The following is an 18,690-nucleotide window of genomic DNA, read 5'->3' as shown; positions in this document are numbered from 1 at the left end:
CGTTCTGTGTGATACATACACAAACCTTCCTCCTCCTCCCACAGCTTAATATGAATCTCACTTCTTATTTTGTTGATTTGTCATTTTTGTTGATTTTATTTGGGGGCTGGCTGAGCCAAAGGTTCAGAAATCTGCTTTATGTCCCCAGTACTTTACATTCTGGTGTATGTGTGATGTTGGGTTTTTCTATGCTGGTTGTATTTATATTAAACGCCTGGTTGGTGTACACCTGTGTCCGTGCTGTCTTGCCCCAGCTGCGGGCTTCTCTTACACTGGTAGAGTAGCCGCTACAGGGCAAGTGCTTTGTCACGCGCGCCCTCAGTCCTGCATCTCTAGCTATGCATCTTGTGCGCTGCACAAGAGTATGATAAATAAATAGCCTCTCTGGTATCCAGCCCAGGAAGCAAGACTTCCCCAGGGAGGACCCATCTTGAGATTCACCTCATCCCCTCAATCACTTTCATCCTCACTCTCCTCCCCTTCCTTCTGAGCTGTGGAGCCTTCTTCCTCCCTGAGTCCTGCAAAGAAGTCATCTGTGCTCCAAGCCTTACTGCTTAGGGCCCGGAGGGGCCCTCCCTTTTTCTTCCGCTGGCGGTAGTCATCCACTACCACAGTCCGCAGCTCGGCCATGTTCCAAAACTTAAGGCGCTGGTCATGGCCACTGCTGGCCAGGAAGCAGCCACAGTGGGAAAGGGCAAGCTTCTCCACAGGCTCTCCAGCATGCTGGCCCACAGTGCCCACCACTCGGTTTGGAAGGATATTGACAGCCCTGGGCAGAGAGAAAAGAGTGTTGGGTCCTGGCTGGTTGGGTCTGACCCTCATGTGATCTTAGGACTCTCCAGTTTCTCTCACCTGATGATTCCATCAGTGGAGCCAGTGCACAGCAGGCTCTCAGTGACTGGAACCATGCAGTCAATAGACTCAGCTCTTAGGGCAAACCGATCACTTGTGGCCCCAAAGCCGTTCCAGTTGAAGAGATATATAGTACCTTCACTGGAGCCACAGGCCACCTTCTTTCCATACTGTAGGGAAATGGAGAAAAACATGTCTGTGGCACTCCTTCAGACCAGATTGCTAGCATAATCCCAAACTCTCATACCCATCTGTACTTTCATGAGGGTGACCGAGGTCAGGTCTCCAGACTGCGGCTCTGAGAGCAGTTCAAACCGGCGTCGCCTGATGTTGAAGACACCAAGGCAGCCATCCCCACTGTAGAGAGAGCAGAGCAGCAGGCTTGGCCAAAGCTCCCAGTGAGGGAGACATTTAATAGGGAAGGGGAAGCAGCTTTGAGGCTGTACCTGGCTGTCAGCAGCAGCTTCTTAGCTGGGTCCAGAGTCATGTCGGCAATATACTCCTCGTGCTGCCGCATATCCATTAAGGGGCCCTCCTTCCGCTGGTCCCAGAGCCGGATGCCACCTGTGTCATCCCCAGTGGCCAGGACATGCTCATCTACCAGCAGGAGACTGTTGATGGGGGCACTAGAGGTACGGAGCTTCTTGAGCCATTTTTGTTCCAGTAGGGACTTAACCAACTTACCCTTGACCTCAACACACAATTGGCTCCCCTTACCCATGAGCCTTGGATATGCGTCTTTCCAGTCGGCCCTGCTCCACATCTAGAACGTGGATGGCTTTGTCCTTGGAGACAGTAACAAGTTCTGGGGGAAAAGGTGCTCAGGTCATGGTGCTGCTCACTGATCCCTTGCCACCGTATCCCTGGCTGCCTTCCCCAATACTCACTCTGCCCATCTTCAGAGAAGACCACGGCTCGACAGGATTTGAGGTGGTGACCTGAAGACCAGAGCTCCTTGGTTTCTCCCTCTTGGCAGGAGTAGGAAAAGCTGGGGGGGGGGGGGGGGGGGGGGGGGAGGAGACTGAATGACCCCAGATCTTGGCAGCATGGAACATAAAGACTACTCAACCTTCCAACATACCTAGGAACTCACACTTGTACACCACCAAACCCAAAGAGCTCGCCATCCCATTTTTCCGCTTTCAGTGAGCTTCAAATGTTCTGTCTTTAATTCAATATACGTTAATTCAAAGTGTATTTGCTCAGGATTTTGTAAGCTGACCCCACAACATCATTACAAAGCAAAGCCCCAGCCTCAGGAAATACTAGATCTGGACCACTATGGAGAGCATGAGATATTTACTGAAGTCAGAAGAGCCCCAGGAGCTGGAAATGTAAAAATCAACAAGACAGGGCTCTTGTACCCCGGGTAACAACTGATTACAGGACACTGTGGCCACATGGCCACATGATGAAAAGGAGGTAGGATCAAAATGGAGGTGGAGCAGAGAAACACAAGACTGAAAGCTCAGCTTTGAGGCAAATACTTGTCCACAGTGTATTACCAGTGCCTACCTCAGAGCAGATCTTCAAAAAGGACCAATGACTAAGTGCTTGCCAGTGAGTTTCAGATGAGCAGAACTGTATCTGCTTATTGTTTGCTCTGTCCCAGTGCCTTAAAGATGAGAGCCCTGGAAAGCTAAGGTTACGAAATGAGTTGGGTCATGTAAAGCAATTCACCTGGCAGATACTGGAGGTACATATCAACGTCTCTTCTAGGGTAGAGACAAGGAATGAGGTGGGTTCCACTGGCAGGAGTGGAATGGCTGAATCTGGAAAAATGAGTTAGACTAGACTTGGGATCATAGGCCAAGCAGAATTATGAATTTAGTCCTATGGGAAAAGGAACCTCTTTGGAATGGTCATGGGAGAAGTCAGAAACCTGCCAAAAGGCAGTGGCTGGGAGTAGAGAAGAGGAGAAAAACCTGACGCAATGAGGGTGTGAGTAAAGCTGGAGGTCCAGAGGTACTCCCAAGTGTATGGCATGAAGTATGAAAGGCAGTAGAACAGAACCCACATTTGTTGAACTCCGGTGCTGTAGTATATACACCTGACACTCTGCAACATAGGTACAGACATACCTCCTTTCATTGTGCCTCACAGATACTGTATTTTTTACAAACTGAAGGTCTGCAGCGACTCTATGGTATGTATGTCTATCCATGCCATTTTTCAATAGCATTTGCTTACTGTGTGTCTCTGTGTCACATTTTGGTAATTCTTGCAAAATTCCAAAGTTTTTCATGATATTTGTTATAATGATCTGTGATCGTGATTATGACTCACTCAGATTATAGTCAGTATTTTTTTAGCAATCAAATATTTTTTAATTAAGGTATGTATATTGTTATTTAGACATAATGCTAATGCACATTTAATAGACTACACTATCGTGTAAACTTACACGCACTGGGAAACCCAAAAATTCCTATGACTCACTTTATTGCAATGGTCTGGAGCCAAACATGCAATATCTCAGAGGTAAGCCTCTATTATTATTCCTATTTTTGAAGACGAAAATATGGAAGTTAACTTGCCCAAGGTGACTGAAGCTAATGAGGAGGCTGAGGTTTAAATTCATTAAGTAAATCTGACAGCACAACTCTTCTGGCTAAAACCTTCAGTGGCTTTTCACTGCTTCCACCCTACTTCTAGTTCAAAATCAAACACGTATTGAGCACCTACCCTTGTCTAGAAGCAGGAGATATAACGGAGAACAAAACGGACTACAGAATACAGAAAAGTGTTCCTCAAACTCCACTCATGACCCATTAATGAGCTGCAACCAGCATTTTATGTGTGTGCCTGCAATAACGATTAATAAACAGATACATTTAAAAGATAAGAGGATGAATAAAACAGTTAAGGGGGAAGTGAGCGAGGGCCAGGTAGTCAAGACTTTAAAAGCCAGATTAAGGAGTTTGGACCTAATCCTAAAAACAAGGTAAACTATTGAAGGGTTTTAATCAAGAAAGAGAGGTGGTGGGTTTTGTGTTTTTGAAAGATTAAAACAGGCAAGAAGCAAAGTGGGGGGACCGCATTGGCCCTGTTTCAGGGTCAGGTAACTAACTGGTTTAAAACCAAATGCTGTTGAACGAATAAGACCACTTCAGTCTTCTAAAACTTGTCTCCCTGCAACTTTTCTCTCCTCGTCCCACCTCTATCCCTGGGAAGCTTCCAGATCCGGCAGACCCCAGCCCTGCCCAGCACTTACACGTACACGTCCCCGTCCACGTCCCCCGCCGCCAGAAAGTTGCGGGTCGGATGGAACGCCAGCCCACTGGCTGGAGCTTCCAGCACGATGTCTTCCGGAGTGTCCCGGATGCGGATTGGGGCTTCCGTGGAGTTGGGGTCTTCCTCGTCGTTCTCATCCTCCACAGGCCTCTCCTCACACGTGCGGTCCATGCACCAGAGGAATCCGGACCGCTCAAGAGCGCACCGGTAAGCCCAAAACCCTTCCACACGGCTGGAGGAGGGGCCCAGATTCCCCTTCCGCCTTTGGGGCGGGGCCGGAAGTGGCGCTAAGACGCGTAAAGTCCCGGCAGGCTGCAGGTATCGTGGGTGTAGTGCATCCCAGGGACCTGGTCCTCAAGTTGTAGTTCCCCGTGTTGCCGTGGCCCTTTTTTTTGGCCAGGTAGACGGCACAACCGTCATTGCTCTCCTTGGTCAAATCACCTAAAGTTGGGAACTGCCTTTAAGTCCTTTCCCCTCATCCTGATCGATGCTGACAGGTAGGGTACTCCCTCCCGCAACTATAAAGGATGATTTGCCGCCCTCGAGATAGCAGAAGGGGACGCCAGCAGTTCGTGGCTTCGTGAAGCCCATGGACGGCCTCTAGGTTAGTCCTGCAGCAGCGAAAGCCCCACACCGCGAGAATTTGATACGCGGGGTCTTGGACAGCAAGCACCTCAAGCGCACGCTTAAGCTGCTGCGTTGCGTGCTCCACATCTTCCGGGCCAAAGGAACAGCGTCCTGCCGGTTCCTACAGTTTGGCTGCATACTCTCAGTGGGGCAGACCAACAGTGCTCAGAGCTGCCAAGGAGTTGCTGAAGAGGAAAATGGGCACAACAGTTGACGTTCTGAACATTCTGGTTACCAAAGGCTCCATAAAGATGGGAGCACTCTCTGGTGGGGAACATAAAGAGCACAGCTTCTGTGGTTGAAGAGAAGTTTCTCACATAACTGTAATGCTAAGCCTTCTAAGACATATGCTGATGCCCAAAGCCCTTAATAAGAGGTGAGTGAGGTGAGGGACCTCAGAGAAGCTCTATGTCCTGTGTGAATGGAAAAGTTGCCATGTGGTGTTGGGGGTCCTTGTCACTCACCATGTGGACAACCAGAGGACCTCGGTCATGTCCACAAGTCTTGGTGATATTTGCAGAAACTGATTTTAATTTTTTTAATATATTTTTTAATGTTTATTTCGAGAAAGAGTGTGAGCAGAGGGGAAGGGCAGAGAGAGAGCAACACAGAACTCAAAGCAGGCTCCAGGCTCCCAGCTGTCAGCACAGAGCCCGATGGGCGCACAAACCCCATGAGATCATGACCCACAGATCAGGAGATCATGACCTGAGCCAAAGACCCACCCTTAACCGACTGAGCCACCCAGGCACCCCCAAAAATTTTTTCTAAGGTAAGCTCTACAGCCAGTATGGGGCTTGAACTCACACCTTTAGTTCAAGAGTCACATGTTCTACTGACCAAGTCAGCCAGCCAGGCTCCTCTGTAGAAACTGATTTTTATTATTTAACATAACCTCAAGATGTTATTGTCTTCATAATATAACCAAATATAAACCTTAGAACTGGATCATTTGGCCCTTTCTCTTATTTCCTCCCAGTTCAAAATGCTTGCATTTCTTAATAGCCAGCATTTTCTTAGATCTGCTGTTGGGCTCAATACATTCAACCCTCGGCACAATCATCTTTGTAATCTTAGGCTTTTGCTAGAAAATCAGTTTAGTGTGCCCACCATAACCACTCTGCTTCCTGTCATAACGCTGCTTTCCCTGGGCTTACAGAGAATCTTTGCCTTTTTTGTACTGTGTACACTCTGTGGGGTTGGTGCTTGCCATACTTCTTGCAGAAAGTCTGGCAGGTTTTAGGAACATTGACTATGATTGCAAGAGCTCTGCTGCCATGGAAAGAAAGAGCCAGAAACAATTTTTTTTCTAATGTTTTTTATTTATTTTTGAGAGAATGCAAATGAGGGACGAGCAGGCTCCATGGTGACAGCAATGATCCTGTCATGGTGCTCAAACTCACGAACTGTGAGATCATGACCTGAGCTGAAGTCAGATGCTCGACCGACTGAGCCACCCAGGCACCCCCAGAAATGAATTTTAAACTGAGTCAACTCCCAGGTCTTGTTTTTTAAATTAAGCTCTATGCCCAACATGTCATTTGAACTCATGACCCTGACATCAAGAGTCACATGCTCTATGGACTGAGCCAGCCACACACCCCCAAACGCCAGCTGTTAAATTTAATGACCCTCTAGGTATCTTTATCTGAGCCAGGTTTCTGTGACCCTTAACTGAGACCACTGCTTCAACCATGAGACCAGGATGTCCTTTACTGTCTGATATTAGGCATTCTAGGTGCTGTTGCAGACAAGGCCCAATTTCATCCTTCTAGGTGCCATGCACAAAGCTGGCTTCCTCAAATGATCTTGCCCTATCAAGCTAAAAGTGACCAAAAGCAAGGCAAAAAGTTAAGGTGGCCTTCTACCTTTCTTGGACAGGTCTTAGGCTCAGGGTAAGAAGTGGCAGCTAGGCATCCAGTCAGAAAATAAATGATGACCCTATGAGCACCAGACCTTAAAGTGCTAGCAATGAGCAGAGAGGGGGAAAAGGTTGGGGATGGAATGATTCGGAGGCCAGGGACCCACCTTGGGCATTGACAAACATTTCAGGGTGTTGAAGGGCACCAAACCCTGCTGGCCTAGCATAGGGAGCCCCCCCAAGGCACTTACCAGGATTATCTCTTCAGCCAGAGAATCAGCAATTTGTGCTTAGAATTACTAAAAGCACGGGGCGGGGGGGGGTATAAATTCATTTTTATTCCCATGATTGTCCTCAGGTACCTTCACCTAGAGCTTAGTCCTGCACAACCTTGAAATGTTCATTTTTATTCCCATGATTGTCCTCAGGTACCTTCACCTAGAGCTTAGTCCTGCACAACCTTGAAATGAGACTGGTAGCCCATTGGGTGGACCCGAATTCCCAGGGAATCTCTGTCCTAAGAATAGGCCACATATGGCCCTGAATGCCTCTGTTATTTGAGACCAATCATCCTTATGTTCCTGTTTACCTCTTGCCCATCCGTGAGGTCATTACGTCCTTCTCCACTAGGCGTCCTGGCTAGGATCCTTATCCAGCAATCTAGAACCATGGCTTAAAGAAGGTCTGAGCTAACTTTCCACATGTACATTTTACACAATCAGTGGAATTCCTCTTGGTGATTCAGGGGTCCTGAAAGGAGGATGCTGAACACAGAGAAGACAGCATAGCAGGTTAACAAGGTTTTGATTTTTTTTTTAAGTTTATTTATTTTAAGAGAGAGAGGGAGAGCGGGGGGAAGGGTTTGCAGAGAGTGAGGGAGAGAGAGAATTCCAAGCAGCCTCCACACTGTCAGAGCGGAGCCCAGACACAGGGCTTGATCCCACGAACCATGAGATCATGACCTGAGCTGAAATCAAGAGTCAGACACTTAACAGACTGCACCACCCAGGGTGCCCCCAGGTTGACCAGTTTTAATGGAACTAAATGATTATACAACATTTTATATACATTCACAGAAAGACACTTTGCAACTCTTTGGGGAATTATAGAAAGCAAACAGTGGCAAGCACATCCTTGTGGTGAATCTTTTTGCAGTTGGAACCAGAGATTAGTATTTTGGTCTTTTCACTTCAACTCTGCAATGGAAGGAAAAAGGTGTTGGCATAAGATCAGTACTCTAACCAATTATTACAGTGCCCCAGAGGAAAAATGCTACTGCTCACCCATCAGCCTCCATCTTCTTCCTCTTCTCAATGATCTACAAAAAAGAACAGTTAACACACAACAGTTATGCTGTGAGCCTAAACTCACCTAAGACGCAAGTCTGACCGCTCTCCTTTGCTCTCCAACCCCCTGCCTGTTCCTGCATCTGTGGGCCATTGTCTCCCTCAGATGAAGTCCACCTAAGAGGCAGTCTCACTTACTGCACTAATCTTCTTCCACTGTCGATCTAGTTCTGCCTTATCATTGGTTTCCTTGAAGCGCCTGGTCTTCCGCCCTTCAGACATCTTGATACCATACTGGAATGCAGCTCTGAGAACAATAAAGGACATTTGGGAGAAAGAAGGCATCAGAGGTTGCATAGCAGTAGCAAGGTGTTCCCAGATGACCCTGTGACTAGAGAACCTGTTCTGGTGAAGGCTGGCCCATCATCATCCCTCTCCTCAATCTTTGGCCATATTTAGTACAACTCACTTGGGCAAAGCCTCCTTGTTGTTCATATACTCGCTGTATTCCTCCTGGGTATCAAAGTCCCAGCGGCCTAAGGGGCCTTTCTTATTACCCTGTTAGAGACACAGTGAGAACAGGGAAGTTAGAAATGTCAGCGGAAACAGAATTTTAGCTCTTAATAAAGCCAGGTTCTCCCACAATCTTGTTTCATCATTCATAAATCCCACCCTAATAAATGCTTACTATGTACCAGGCATTATTCTGAACACTTATTTAATTTCCTCAAACTCTATTAAAAAACAACCATATTCCTCCGAATTCTCTTGATGAGGAAACTGAAGCATAAGCAGTAAAATAAGTTGTCATGGTCACAAAACTTGGCAGAGCCAGGGTTCAGCAAGTCTCCAAGATGGAATTACACCATGCTCAACCACTGCAGTAAAAACAAGGAAAAACTAGTTGAAATTTCGCCACCATTAATGGTATTATTTGTTAAGGTATTTTTGTTTTTAAGACAGAGAAGAACATTTCAATCCTGCTAGAATAAAATTCAGTTATTTTTCTCAAGACTGAAGTTCCTTCCTACTCTTTCTATTTATGCACTAAAGGCTTGCTTACTGCCTAGTACAGAAATCAAAGCCTGGCATTTTGTAGGAAATAAATCTATTTGGGGCATATCTCATTTGCTTCTGGACAGATACGTTAAAGGTTAAGCTTCTCATGACTCACAATGCTGCTGTTCTTAATGCTGCAGTGGAGGAAAAGTTAAGGCCCAGAAAACAAGACACAGATCTTTGGGGAGGGGGGAGGGGGATACTGCTGAAGAGTAACTACCCCCAAATCCCTACCCATCCTTCCAACTCCACACCTGGTCCATTTTGCTGTAATCCACCTCCTCATCACTATCCACGGCCATGTCATCCATCCTGGAGAGAAGCAACAGTTAAAGAGATGGTGCAGACCCATACTCCTATGCTTTATCCAGAAACCCACCCAACTAAGATGCCATATGCCTAGAAATGACAACTGCCACCCCCAGACCTCCCACCCAGAGCCTCAAAGAACAGTTCATCCAAATAAGTACCCATGGGTCCAAATTAATGAAATTTCCACCTCATCCCCCTCCCCACAATTTATTGTCCAATTATCCCAGCCTCCCTTCTTTAACAGTCTCACATACGTGGCTGGATAACACTCAGCATAACTGTTGGACATGCCAAAGAAGTCTCCCAGCTGCTTCTTGTCCTCTGGCTTCTTCAGCATACGCTATGTCAAAGAAAATAATTCTACCTATAGCAGAAAAGCTTCAAGAAGGAAGGGCCAAGGCCTAGAAGCCCCAACATGAAAACTTGTGAGGAGAAGGCTGTGAGCTTGCGTGAATCCTCTGAGAAATGGGAAAGTCATGGGGCACCTGGCTGGCTCAGTCAGAAGAGAATGTGACTCTTGATCTCAGGGTCGTTAAGCTCAAACCCCACACTGGGTGTAGATTACTGAAATAAACTTAAAAAAAATAATAATACCTTAAAGAAAAAAGAACAAATGTGGGGAGAAAAGGGGAAGTCACAACGAATGCAAAATTCTATCAAAATTCACCATAAGAGGTAAGAGGCAGGATGGGAGCCAGGGGTTGTGGGGAAACAGGGAGGTAGGTAGAATTGGAAAGAAACAGGACAACAGTTTTCTAGAATCCAAAAACATAGTGAAATAAAGGATATGATTCAGTGCCTTCCCAGCCAGCAGATCCAGCAAACTTTTCATTGATTGATTTAATCAACTCCTTAGCAGATCCAGGTCCTGGGGGGGAAAGGGAACTCTATTCAGAATGTCAAACAAGGAACTTTTGACCTCTTTTCCACACACACTTCTAACCTGTTTTCATAAAACCATTTTTTAAGTAACAGAAAAAACCCTCTTTTAGTTAACATAGTTTTAATCAAATTTCAACTAATAATGAGCTACTCTGGGTGAAATGGGGTTGTGTACAAAGAATACGGCCGGTAAGACCTGCCTCATGTCTTTCAGAACCGCAAAGCTGGAGGAATTGTATCTAACAGAGCAAATATGCCTGCCATTGCCCAGGAAGAGGGAGGGAACTCCGGACTCCTCTTCTTTCTATTCCATGAAGCAAGATGTGGATCTTAATGAGAACCCAGACCAGAAGTCCCACAATCCCAACCGTTGCCAGCTCTGAACTCTAGGATAGACTCTCAGCCCAGGGCAAAGCAAGACCACCAGAGCTAATTCAAGATGTCTCAGATACAACCCACCTTTGTCAACGTCCATGGGCTGGAAAGAAAAGAGAAACTGAAGTGAGTATCACCATGAAGGATTTACACTCATTCCTCCCCACTTGACTAATCCCTGAATCAACTCCCTACCCTACCTGGCTGGGCAGGCACAGAGATGGGCAGTTCTATCGCTCGGTACCAGGGTCCTATCTCACCTCATCATCCACTTTTGGCTTCTCAAAGTAACTGTGCCTCTTCTTCTCTTCCTCTCTCTCTCTGTCCCGCTCCCGCTCCCGATCTCGTTCTCGCTCCCGTTCTCTGTCACGGTCTCTGTCTCTCTCCCGATCACGCTCTCGTTCCCGGTATCTCTCCCGCTCCTTGTCCCGAGGAGTCTTGGTTGTGGATGGCACATAATCCCCAATGTCTTCAAATATACTAGAAAAACAGAGATCCCTAGCTGCCAAAGTCACACCACTTCCACTCTCCCTGGCCATTTCTCCAGATTCTCACACCAAGGCCTCCCCAAAATGCCAAAAACAAGAAACAAAGAGCTCCTTCCTCCCTCACATCAGGTGACAGTGCTACGATACATACTTCATGTCAGCCTCAGGGGGCTTCTTCTCTTCCATCTTCCCTAAGATATAAAGAGAGTAGTGAACAAAATATTCCTGAGTTGATTCCCACTTAGCCTAAACAGCTCTGAATGCCCATCTGTTTAGAAGGTGGGATAATAAAATCTCCCAATACTCTCCCCCATCAAGTCTCAAAGCTGACCACTGCTTTCTGGGTGAGCCAAGTTAATGCTCTATTGCTCTCATTTTTTGCTGCTCTCCAGGAGCCCCCCAATGTTCTAGACACAGAAGGCTCCAGCAGACCATGGTTCCACCCTCAAATGCCCCTCCAGAGTTAAGGTTTCTCTCCCTAACTCTCCAGGTTACCTTTATCCTTCTTCTTGAGCTTCTTATTGCGGGTACCCTGCCGCAGGTAGGAAAGGATCTGGGTGAGCTTGCTGATTACAATGTCATTTGTAGTCAGTGTTGTCTGGGCCTGAAAACCCCAAGTAGCAAGGATATTATCCCACAGAACAAGAATCTCTTCACTTCATTCACTTAACAAACTAAAGGACAAATTATAACCAACTAGGTGAAAACAGAGAAAGGTGTTACAGGAGATTCCAGGCAAACAGAATAGCATATACAAAGAGATCTGTGTCAGAAGTGAATCTAGCACGTTCAAGAGAGCTGGGATTCCCTGGAGAACAACAACAGGGAATCATGGTGAAAAGTGGCTCAGAAGGCCAAAAGGTGCAAGGGCAATTTCTCAATGAGAAATCACTGAAAGCTTCTCAATAGTGGTGAGGCAAAAATGTACATGTTGAAAAAGATCACACCAGCCATTTGTAAAAATCACTCCAGTGAATCTAAATTGAAATTTAGAAAGTGAAAAGTGGACAGGACTCAGTGATGGGTTAAATGTGGTGGACGAGACCCAGGGCAGAATCAGGCTGGTTCCCAGGTTTAAGGCTCACGTAAGAGGCTCTCAAGTCACTTACCTCCATAGTGGGGCAATCTGCTTTGCTGCGGATAAGCGTGGTGGGGATATCTGTGTCTGCATACTCGTCATCCAGGTCTACCACATAGGCCATGCGGCCTGGCAGGAACAGCTCATTGCGTTCATATGCCTTGCTCCTAAACAGTGTGCGGTAAACATTGCGGCCTACAAAAACAGGACGAGCAGCAAGCATAGCCATTGAGAACCTTCTACAATTAATAGCTGCCATTTATCGAGTGCTTAACTCTGTGCCAGCCACCACTCAAACTTCACAATAGCCCTATAAGATGTGCCTTACTATCTCCTTTTAACTGATAAAGATACAAAAGTTGAGTGAAATGATTTACCTAGAATCATACAGCTACCAAGCAACAGAATAAAGAAGGGGACCCAGGCAATCTATCTCCAAAGCCTGAGCTCCTATCCAGTCTTTTACAATGTCTTCTCAAGAGCACTATGTGCCTCACATTGTATTAGGCCCTGTGAGGAAGAAAGATGCTTAATATGATAGGTACGGTGCATAAACTACTTTTCTTTGCCCCAATAACCCCATGAGGTGAATTAGCCCCATTTTTGCAGACAAACAGGTAATGTGAAGTGAAGTCAGGTGCCTAATATCACATGCCTAGTGCAGTTTCATTACCAGGATTCAAACCCAGGTCTCAGACTGCAAATTCTGAGCTTTTAATCACCAACCATGCTACCTCCTTTAACGCATAAGCTACGAGCTACTTCCCTTAATGCATAAACCACAATCTGAAACAGCTTCCAACATAATTGAGGAGACATTAATAACACACATGAAATGACTAAGTCCACATCCAATTTCTAGTAGAGCATTTTATAAGAACTAGCTACTCTGGGGGCAAGATAGAGGAAAGCAGGTTGAGGGAAAGGAGAAGCATATCCTGCTCAGAGCATTAAGTCCCTACAATTCACCTAAAATGTACAACCTTTAGCGTAGAAATTCTGTACTCACCCAAACGTGTCTTAAATTCAATTTTGTTCTCAGGATCCTCATCTTTCCTAGAAAGATAAAAATAAATTTTTTTGCTAAATGTGTTCCTACTTTTTTATCTTTTTTTTTTTTTTTAATATTTATTTTTGAGAGAGAGACAAAGTGAAAGCAGGGGAGGGGCAGAGAAAGAGGGAGACACAGAATCCACAGTGTTCCTACTTTAAGTCCCACTTTTCTAAACTCTCAAGCTCTCCACAATGTTTACTTACTTGGTTTCCTTCTGGGGCTTTTCCATAAGTTCTTCCTCTTCTTTCTCTTTGCTGGCAATCTCAGCTCGTACCTAGAGTTTAGACATTTATTCATATTACATACATTTACCTAACACCACTATACACCTTGCTGTACCAGGAACTAAAGACTCAATACTAAATAAGTCAATACAGTGCTTGCCCTAAGGTAGCTTACAGCAGAAGAGACAACAAAATGTGATAACTATGATAAGTGAAATAGAAGAGCTAGGCAAAGGTACAGGAAGTAGGAGGTGAGGAATGGGGCTTAACCATACCTAGGTGATCACTTGAAGGATGAATAGTAATTAGTCCTAAACAAGAGCCACCATTAGCCCTTCTACGTGGTCTGGACTAAAAGAAGTCTCCCTCCTTCACCTGGAAAGGCTTGTACAAGAGCATTCAGCACTCTAGAATTACTCTCCACCCACCCACCAAGGCTCACCTTTTGAAGCAGAGCAAAATCCAAGCCTTTCACCAAATGGGTGTGTTCCATGTCACCACCCAAGAATTTGGACTCCTGGATCAACTGTCTTCTTTTCTCTGCAGCTGATTTGTCCCTATATATGGAAAGAGAACCACATTAGAATAGTCTTTTATGTCTTCAAGTCCCTCTTGAAATGGCTCAGCTGAGGCTCCAAAGTGGGTAAAGTGTTAGGTAGAACTCACACTGTGATTGCAGGATTCTGGGATGCTTAGGGAATCATACCCTGGCTGCCATGGTACTCACGCCTCAGCAGTGGGGCCCACAGCCCTGTAGTTAGCTGTGGTACTGATTAGCTCAGTTTCCTCATAATCTTTATTTACACCATCTCGCCGTTCCTTGGCACGGTCCCGGTACTTCTCTGCTAGTTCTCTCTCTCTCTCAATTTCTTGTTGACGAAGCTTGGCATAATAACTGTGACAAGAGAAAAGCAATGCGTAAAGCTCACCAGCTGTTATCCCAAGGTCAGCAGAATTGTTCCTGCCTGTTTCCTCCAACTCTCTGGTGAAAACTCATATATGTCCTGATAGAACTGCTGGCCACCTCTTGATAGTTCTCAAAATCAGAACTACAGCATCTTCCAGATCACAGTGTTTCAATGCCACCTCAGGACATTCTGTCAATTCAGAATTCTTCAATGCCACCCAACTTTGTAGAGAATTTTCCATAGGGCAACCAGGAAGTTATCTAAATTTTTATCACCTTCCAAATTTCAACTGAAAGTCCGTCATTCCTTGCTGGTCCTCCCCCGAAAGAAAGGAACAGCAAAATACCAGGTCCAGAAGTTTTAGTATCATAGAAATGAATAATGATGATAATGATGATGATGGTGATAACAGTAGACAAGTATTACTGGGTGGTTATCGTATGCCAGGCACTAGTGCTAAGTGCTTATATGCACTTATATCAGCTGCACTTATATTGCAACTGATCCTCATGACAACCTGATAAAAAGTTGTGAAATCACTCTCTGTTCTACCCATGAGAATACTATTAGAGGGGCGCCTGGATGGCTCAGTCGGTTGGGCGGCCGACTTCAGCTCAGGTCATGATCTCACGGTCCGTTAGTTCGAGCCCCGCGTCGGGCTCTGTGCTGACCGCGCAGAGCCTGGAGCCTGTTTGGGATTCTGTGTCTCCCTCTCTCTCTGACCCTCCCCCATTCATGCTCTGTCTCTCTCTCTCTCAAAAATAAATAAACGTTAAAAAAAAAAAAATTAAAAAAAAAAAAAAGAATACTATTAGAAAGGTTAGGCAATATGCCCACGGCTATCCAGCTAGAAACTGGTAAAGATGAGATTAAAATACTGCAGGCTGACTCCAGAGTCCTAAATTGCCACTCTACCTATCCCTCCTCTCCAGTGAAGCACAGAACCTCAAAATAATAAAAGGAAAATGTTAATCTTTATGCTCCTACTACTACCTCCTACTCCTTTCCCCCAAATACTATCCACCTTAAAGCCCAACACTCCTCCATCCTTCCTTCACCTTTTCTTTTTTCTCCTTCGTGCAGCTGGGTCTTCGTCCTCATTGTACTCCCTTGGCATCCTAGAAGACAAAGAAATTCACTGATAGCGTTAGAAAACATCACAACCATCTGAAGCACTATTAAAATCATATATTCCCCAATACCTACCCCAGTATCTGAGTCCATGGGGCTGGAATGGACCTCTGTCCATTTAAGCACCAGCAGCAACTCTAGTAGTACAAGTGGTATGTGGAACATTCTGAGTTCCTAGAGCACCCCAGTCTCCACTGGGGCTTCAATCTCCAGCAGGAGACAATCAGAATCACAGTCTTCAAAAATAACTAGGCTTCCAGTTCCTAAGACATCTAATTTGGTAGATTTTCCATAGGAAGGAAATAAGAGACGGGTTGAAAGACCCCAGAACTTACTCATGGTGACGTGATTTAGAGGGTGGTGCAGATGTGGGTGCAGCCCTCGGGGTCATGAGAAGTTTCCTGAAGTCTTCATTGGTGAGTTTTGACCTAGAAGGCAAAGATTTTAAAAATGAGTACCTAGTAAAAACTGGAAAAGGAGTATGTAAAAAAAGGTTAATTTTACTGGAAACCATGAAAATACAAACTAAGACAAAAACATGCCACTTTTAATGCATCACAGTGTTAACAATTAAAAAGTCTGATAAATCAAGTATGAGTGAGAATGTGGGAAGTAAACATTCTGCTGAAGGGAACATACATAAGTCAGTACAGCCGATATGAGGATAAGTTGGCAGTATCAAAATTTACATGTGTATCTCCTATGACCTAGCAACTCCATTCACCTATATTTAGCTTTGCTAATTACTGACATAGGTATATTAGAAGGCCTGTAAAAAAGGTTCAGTTTCGGATATGAAGATAATAAAAACTTGGAAACAACCTAAATGTATATTAACTAGAGACTAATTAAATCATGTTTCTCAAATGTGGGGTAGATAGCAACAATGGTATAAGAGATAATTTTAATTGGTACAATGACAAAGACTTACTCCTTGGCCAAACTTCAGTCGGGCTCTTTCTGGGCCTGCTGTGCTCAGTTGTAGCAAAGAATTCTGCTAAGTGTTCCCAAGGAAGACACTGTTCAAGACTATTGTCATAGTAAGGGCAGTTGGGTGGCTCAGTCAGTTAAGTGTCCAGCTTCAGATCAGGTCATGATCTTGCAGTTCATAGGTTCGAACCCTGCATCAGGCTCTGCGTTGACAGCATGGAACCTGCCTCTCTCTCCCCTTCTCTCTGCCCAACGCCTGCTCTCAGGCATGCACTCTCTCTCTGATAAATAAATTAAAAAACTTAAAAAAAAAAAAAAGAAAAAAAGACTACTGTCATAGGAATAAAGACTACTGCAATAGGGGAGAGGAACTGACACTCAACTCTGAATATACACTGGGACAAATGGAGACTTATAAAAAATTACTGGGGTGCCTGGGTGGCTCAGTCGGTTAAGCGTCTGACTTCGGCTCAGGTCATGATCTCACGGTCCGTGAGTTCGAGCCCCGCGTCAGGCTCTGTGCTGACAGCTCAGAGCCTGGAGCCCATTTCAGATTCTGTGTCTCCCTCTCTCTCTGCCCCCCGCCCCGTTCATGCTCTCTGTCTCAAAAATAAATAAACATTAAAAAAAATTAAAAAAAAATTACTAAAAGAACTTTTAAGCATCAAGGGTAGAAAAAGGACCCTAACTGGACCTACTTCATTACTTAAGGGGATTCTCCATAAACTGGCTTAACAGCATTCTTTGCTAAACAGGAGCCCAACAGTCCTAGTCAAAAACAGACCCCAGAGAAGCCTGATGAAAATCTGGTCAAGAAGGGAGTCCTTTTTACTGCCATGAAAATAATCTCCAAAGGGTGCCTGGGTGGCTCAGTTGGTTAAGCTTCTGACTTTGGCTCAGGTCATGATCTTATGGTTTGTGAGTTCAAGACCCACATCAGCTTTGTGCTGACAGTGCAGAGACTGCTTGGGATTCTCTCCCTCTCTCTCTGCCCCTCCCCTACTGGTGTTCTCTCTCCCTCTCCCTCCCTCTCTCCCTTCCTCCCTTCCTCTCTCTCTCTCTCTCTCTGAATAAACTTAAAAAAAATATATAATAATCTCCAAGATATGGAGTGGGGAAAACCAAGTGGCAAAATGATATATATATACACAACACCGTACCATTTAATTTTAAGACTTCAAATTATAGAGTAATAATATATTTTCCTCAGACATGCAAGTATGTATATAAATGTTAAAAAAAAAAAAAAAGGAAAAAAAAGACAAATAAAAAAGGAACAGTGGTTACCTCTAAGAAAGGGACTGGGGATGTTATTTACCCTTATTTCTACTTTAATTTTCTACAAGAATCAACTTCTGTATCATATGTAATTAAACATTAATTTTAAAAACTAGCACCCTCCCAGCCAGAATTTCCTCTCTAATACTTTGATGCAATTGACCTGATCCAGCTAAAGTTCACAGAGATAAAGAAGCAAGTGGCACAATTTTTTGGACCATCCTTGCTGACAACTTAGAATTCTTTCACCGTCACCACACCACTCTACTTGCCCCCTAGTTCATTCCCAGAGTCCCATAATGAAACACTCACTGGTGGAAGGAGTGAGGATCGTCCACATCGTGGCCATCTGGAGCCAAGGGGTTGGAGAAAGGCTCACCTAAGAAAAATAATAGGCACTAAATCTCTTTCGTGTCAGGCCCTGTGCAAAAGCTGGAATGTATCAGCGAACAATACGGATGTTTTCACGTCAAACTGCTCACAATATAGTGAGGAAGAACGGTAAGAACAAAGACAGTGACAATAGATCATAATTATGTGCCGAAGTGAGAAAATACAAGGAGCTGTTGGTGCAGAGGAGAGGGCCCCTAAACCAGCGCTGGAGGATCAGCAAAGACTTCCTGAAGATGACATCTAAGATACTGCGTGAAAGATAAATTGGCGCAATTCAAGATTAAGTGCTGGGGATAGGGGATAGTTCACAGATAAACCACCCGTTGTCACTTGGGGCAAGGACAAGGCTTAGAGACAACAGTCCGGAGATTCCCGGTTTCACTCAGGACCCAACGGCTTCGCCGGATTCCAGCGTCACACCCCGCCCTCTCTCCACCCCCCAGATTCCACACAGGGTTTAAGATCTGAGGCGAAAACAACACGCCAAGTGTCCCAAGTCCTCAAGGTAATAATGAACAGACGACCCGAGCCTTACTGTCTCGCTCTGGCATTTCGACTGCGGTGTTTCAACGCCAGCAATGACTAAAGCTCCAGCGACAACACAGCACCGACAAGCTTTTTCCCACAATGCACCTCAGGAACAGCCCACAGTGCTTTGCGCTCCGCAACCTTTCCGCCACCGCCAGCTAGCCCAGACATTGGACAAAAACCAGAACGT

The 18,690-nt window shown here is 45.2% G+C and overlaps 2 protein-coding genes and 1 pseudogene across 2 annotated transcripts; all 3 read right to left on the bottom strand.

Moving 5' to 3' along the window:
- Positions 1–203: 203 nt before the first annotated feature.
- WDR55 (WD repeat domain 55) lies at positions 204–4,357 on the bottom strand. Its single transcript, XM_042937208.1, has 7 exons — positions 4,067–4,357; positions 1,740–1,840; positions 1,570–1,657; positions 1,299–1,478; positions 1,110–1,209; positions 853–1,022; positions 204–769 (listed from the first exon to the last, which is right to left on the bottom strand). Exons 1-7 carry the CDS (start codon positions 4,255–4,257, stop codon positions 451–453), a joined length of 1,149 nt encoding a protein of 382 aa, XP_042793142.1. The 5' UTR covers positions 4,258–4,357; the 3' UTR covers positions 204–450.
- A 1,293-nt stretch (positions 4,358–5,650) lies between these two features.
- On the bottom strand, positions 5,651–7,186 carry LOC122230048 (annotated as a pseudogene).
- Positions 7,187–7,562: 376 nt separating this feature from the next.
- IK (IK cytokine) lies at positions 7,563–18,635 on the bottom strand. Its single transcript, XM_042937194.1, has 20 exons — positions 18,508–18,635; positions 17,892–17,958; positions 15,707–15,799; positions 15,299–15,358; positions 14,060–14,227; positions 13,775–13,889; positions 13,312–13,382; positions 13,064–13,110; positions 12,086–12,249; positions 11,472–11,580; positions 11,128–11,167; positions 10,749–10,968; positions 10,573–10,591; positions 10,021–10,099; positions 9,486–9,566; positions 9,174–9,231; positions 8,330–8,418; positions 8,059–8,167; positions 7,858–7,892; positions 7,563–7,770 (listed from the first exon to the last, which is right to left on the bottom strand). Exons 1-20 carry the CDS (start codon positions 18,521–18,523, stop codon positions 7,743–7,745), a joined length of 1,668 nt encoding a protein of 555 aa, XP_042793128.1. The 5' UTR covers positions 18,524–18,635; the 3' UTR covers positions 7,563–7,742.
- Between the last annotated feature and the right edge of the window lie 55 nt (positions 18,636–18,690).

Source organism: Panthera leo, chromosome A1 (assembly GCF_018350215.1).
Source record: "Panthera leo isolate Ple1 chromosome A1, P.leo_Ple1_pat1.1, whole genome shotgun sequence".
Classification (NCBI taxonomy): domain Eukaryota; kingdom Metazoa; phylum Chordata; class Mammalia; order Carnivora; family Felidae; genus Panthera; species Panthera leo.
This window is presented reverse-complemented; position numbering and strand designations above follow the sequence as displayed.

Bases quoted from the DNA above. Each gene is read 5' to 3' on its own strand.
- WDR55 (XM_042937208.1), bottom strand. From the start codon at position 4,257: ATGGACCGCACGTGTGAGGAGAGGCCTGTGGAGGATGAGAACGACGAG. The intron at 1,479-1,569 runs GTAAGGGGAGCC...CCGTACCTCTAG, and splicing joins CGCATATCCAAGGCTCATGG to TGCCCCCATCAACAGTCTCC. The intron at 770-852 runs GTGAGAGAAACT...CTCTCTGCCCAG, and splicing joins TCCACTGATGGAATCATCAG to GGCTGTCAATATCCTTCCAA.
- IK (XM_042937194.1), bottom strand. The intron at 12,250-13,063 runs GTGAGTACAGAA...CTGTTTTTGTAG, and splicing joins TGAATTTAAGACACGTTTGG to GCCGCAATGTTTACCGCACA. The intron at 11,168-11,471 runs GTAACCTGGAGA...TTTATATCTTAG, and splicing joins GCTCAAGAAGAAGGATAAAG to GGAAGATGGAAGAGAAGAAG.